Source organism: Lucilia cuprina, chromosome 6, assembly GCF_022045245.1.
Source record: "Lucilia cuprina isolate Lc7/37 chromosome 6, ASM2204524v1, whole genome shotgun sequence".
NCBI classification, from domain to species: Eukaryota; Metazoa; Arthropoda; class Insecta; order Diptera; family Calliphoridae; genus Lucilia; species Lucilia cuprina.
In genome coordinates, this window is record NC_060954.1 from 13811121 (window position 1) to 13815446 (window position 4326).

At 29.2% G+C, this 4326-nt stretch overlaps 1 protein-coding gene across 8 annotated transcripts in view; it reads left to right on the top strand.

The window, feature by feature from the left end:
• The window catches only part of LOC111682453 (protein shank), a 124616-nt gene that overhangs the window by 29012 nt on the left and 91278 nt on the right, over positions 1–4326 (top strand). For all 8 annotated transcript variants that reach the window (XM_046955517.1, XM_046955512.1, XM_046955515.1 and 5 more), the window contains exon 3: positions 844–1519. In XM_046955517.1, the coding sequence (XP_046811473.1) occupies positions 1346–1519 (174 nt within the window). In that variant the 5' untranslated portion in view covers positions 844–1345. The remainder of the gene's footprint in view (positions 1–843; positions 1520–4326) is intronic.

A 4326-nucleotide genomic window follows, 5' to 3' on the forward strand; every position in this document is an offset into this window, starting at 1 on the left:
TAGTCTAGTCTATAGTCTAGTCTATAGTCTAGTCTATAGTCTAGTCTATAGTCTAGTCTATAGTCTAGTCTATAGTCTAGTCTATAGTCTAGTCTATAGTCTAGTGTGCACTCTAGCCTATAGTCTAGTGTGCACTCTAGCCTATAGTCTAGTCTATTGCCTGGTCTATTCTATAGTCTTGTCTAGACTATAGTATTCACTTCAGCCTAGTCTATAGTCTAGCCTATAGTATTTTCTAGACTATTGTTATAGTTACAATAGTCTAGTTTGTCCCTTGTCTATTGTTTATTGTAATCTGAAGTCTAGTCTATAGGTTAGTCTATTGTCTAGTCTACAGTCTATTCTATAGTATAATCTAAATATTTAAGTGTATTGTATAGTCTATAGTTTACAGGCTAACCTTTAGTGCAGTTTAGTCTAGTTTGGACTATAATTAGCCTCTTACCTATATATTCTTGATACTAAAAACTCTTTATTTAAATGTTGTTTAAATTACTTTAACGACTTAATTAAGATTTATTTATTACGAAATATAATTTATGTATATTTTGAAGTTCCCTAGAGCGTATGAATGTTATTAATTACAAAGTTAATGTATTTACATTTCTCTTAATATTGTTTTCTCAACAATTTAATAATGTTTTTTTTTTCTTGATACAAAGCTAAAATTCATAGTTCTGTTTTAATTATTACTTACATATTTAATTAAGATTAATTTACATTATAAATAGAGAACAAAAAATTATCTGTGTATTAAATTGAAAGTGTTTGTGTTTGATTGCATGTAATTTATTATTGAAATAATATTAATTTATATTTGTTTTCTCTTCTTTCTATTTGCAGCCTGAATTTCTACTAATGGAAAGTTGCGAAAAAATTGGACTTTAATATAAATATTAAAAATGTTTAGACTACGAAAACAAATGGCATGCGTTTCGGCAACGGCTATAAAATAAGAAAATCAAAAACTCTAAATAAAATAATCGGTTATTTTAATCTAATTAATAAAGCAAATATTTAGATAATGAAAAGCTAAAGTACATTAAGAGAGCAGATAGAAAAAATTTAAATGTTTATAAAAACTTCGCACCTCATTACGAACAAATAAAAAAATTAAGAAATTAAAACCCATAAACAATTTTTTTTAATATAATTTTTCTTTTCAAATTTTCTAGATTTATAATTAAAAAGTTAAGTGAAAAACAGAAGAAGAAGAAATTGTTTCTCTTTCTTTTTTTTCTGAAAAAAATTCTATATTTGAAATAAATCGTTTAAAATATAAAAAACATTCAAAATTACGTCGTATCACCCACCCACACCCAAAGTCAAACAAAACCCGGCCAACATGGACAACAGTTCAGGGCCGGGATTTGATGATGAACCACCGCCAGAACCACGGGATGGCTGGCTACTGGTGCGCATACATGTGCCCGAATTAAATGTCTACAAGTGTCTGCAATTTCCCTCCGACAAATTGGTCTGGGATGTTAAACAACAAGTATTAGCCTCATTACCAAAGGTGAGTGAAAATAAAATTAATTTTTAAATTTTAATTAATTAATTATACAGTAGTCAATAGATTTAGTATGTGTATATATCTAATGAATTATAAGATTTATAATTTACAATTGCATTTTGTATTTCATATTTGAACTTTGACTAGAAGCGTTTTTTTTTATTTTATTACCCACTGTATGTAACATTTATTGTTTTCTATTAGAAGAACTCATTTTAATTAATAAATAAATAGCGATTAGTATTTTTTAGTTTTTAGTTTTAATTTCCTGTAAAATTTTTATAAAATTCCACATCATTGAATCCCCAGTGTATGTAGAGTGATGTCATTTTAATGAATATTATTTTTTTAAATTCTAGAATTTGTAAAAGTTATAAAAAAATTTTTATCAATAATTAAATATTTGTTGTACACAAACTATATATTACATATATATTGTGAAATAGCAGTTATATTTGCTAAAACCAGACTGTTCCAGAAAGTTTACTTAGGCATGAATTAGCTATAACTAGACAATGAATAGTCTACAGACTACAGTCTCGACAACTGAGTAGACTATAGACTAGATAACAGACTAGAGTATAGACTAGACTACAAACTGGACTATAGAATAGATTATTGACTTTAATTTTGACAAGAGTGTTGAGTAGAATATAGATTAGACTACAGACTAGACTATAGACTATACTATAGACTAGACTATAGACTAGACTATAGACTAGACTATAGACTAGACTATAGACTAGACTATAGACTAGACTATAGACTAGAATATATACTAGACTATAGACCAGACATTACACTAGACTATAGACTAGACTATAGACTAGACTAGACTATAGACTAGACTATAGACTAGACTATAAACTAGACTATAGACTAGACTATAGACTAGACTATAGACTAGACTATAGACTAGACTATAGACTAGACTATAGACTAGACTATAGACTAGACTATAGACTAGACTATAGACTAGACTATAGACTAGACTATAGACTAGACTATAGACTAGACTATAGACTAGACTATAGACTAGACTAGACTATAGACTAGACTATAGACTAGACTAGACAATACACTATACACTAGACTATAGACTAGACTATAGGCAAGACTATAGAAACTAGGCTATGGACTAGAATAAATACTAGACTATAGAGTAGACTATAGGCTAGACTATAGACTAAGCTATAGACTATACTATAGGCAAGACTGCAGACTAGACTACAGACTGGAGTATAGACAAGTCTATAGAATAGGCTATAAACTAGACTAGGCTATAAACTAGACTAGGCTATACACTAGACTATGGACTAGAGTCCATACTTGACTATAGGCTAAACTATAGATTATACTTTAGACTAATCTATAGACTAGAACATAGGCTGTTGACTAGACTAGATTGTAGACTAGGTTATAGACTAGACTAAAGACTAGATTATAGATTAGTCTAGTATTCTAGTCTATAATTTAGACTTTAGGCTACACCATAGAAAAGACTAAAGACTACACTATAGACTACACTACAGGCTAGACTATAGAAAAAACATCAGATTAGACTAGAGGCTAGAATATAGACTGGACTACAAACTAGACCATAGAATACACTATGGACTAGACTATAGAGTAATACTAAAGACTAGACTATAGACAAGACCATAGACTAGATCATAGACTGGACTAATTATACATTATAGAGTGGACTATACAGTAGGCTAGATCATAGAATAGACTGTTAACTAGGCTATGGACTAGATCATAGCCTACACTATAGACTAGACGATGGCATAGATTGTAAACTCTACTGTAGACCAGACTATACTGCAAACTAGTCCAAAGACTATACTATTGACTAGACCATAGACTAGATCATATACTGGACTATGACTGAACTATAAAGTAAACTATACAGTAGACTATAGACAAGACCATAAAATGGACTATTAACTAGACTATGCACTATACTATAGGCAAAACTATAGACTAGTGAATAGACTAGAATATAGAGTCAAACTAAACTAAAGACTTGACTATCCTCTAAAAAGAGACTACGTTATAGACAACACTGTGAGCTAAACTATTGACTTGAATATAGACTCGACGATAAACTAAGCTATTAACTATAAACTATTTCCTTCGAAACTGAATAAACTAGATAGGTTAACACAATATAATAAATATTTCAATTATCTTAAATTCTAATAAATTCTCCAATAAATATTTGAAATTCTAAAAATGTTTATGTAATTCATTTAATACCCCCGCGGTGCGTATTATCTTTATTAATTTATTGAGTGAATGATTGATAAGATTATATTTTATACGCATATAAGTAAAACTATAATTGTAAAGCATTGTATAACTGAAAGGTGTATAATTCGATTGAGTGTTTGAGTAACTTGTCAAATAAGATTAATTTGTGCGTGTGTTATTGTAAATGATTAATTTAAGACATTTCTATATTAGATTGAATAGAAACAATTGAGCAAAGGACAATAACTGGCTTAGAAATACGTAGATTATAAATGATAGTGTCATATATAAGTAAAGCCACACTCGAGTCATAATCCTTGTAAACTCATGCTCTAGGCTATGGTTAAGTCTATTCTATAGTCTAGTCTATAGTATAGTCTATAGTCTAGTCTATAGTATAGTCTATAGTCTAGTCTATAGTCTAGTCTATAGTATAGTCTATAGTATAGTCTATAGTATAGTCTATAGTCTAGTCTATAGTATAGTCTATAGTATAGTCTATAGTATAGTCTATAGTCTAGTCTATAGTCTAGTCTATAGTCTAGTCTATAGTC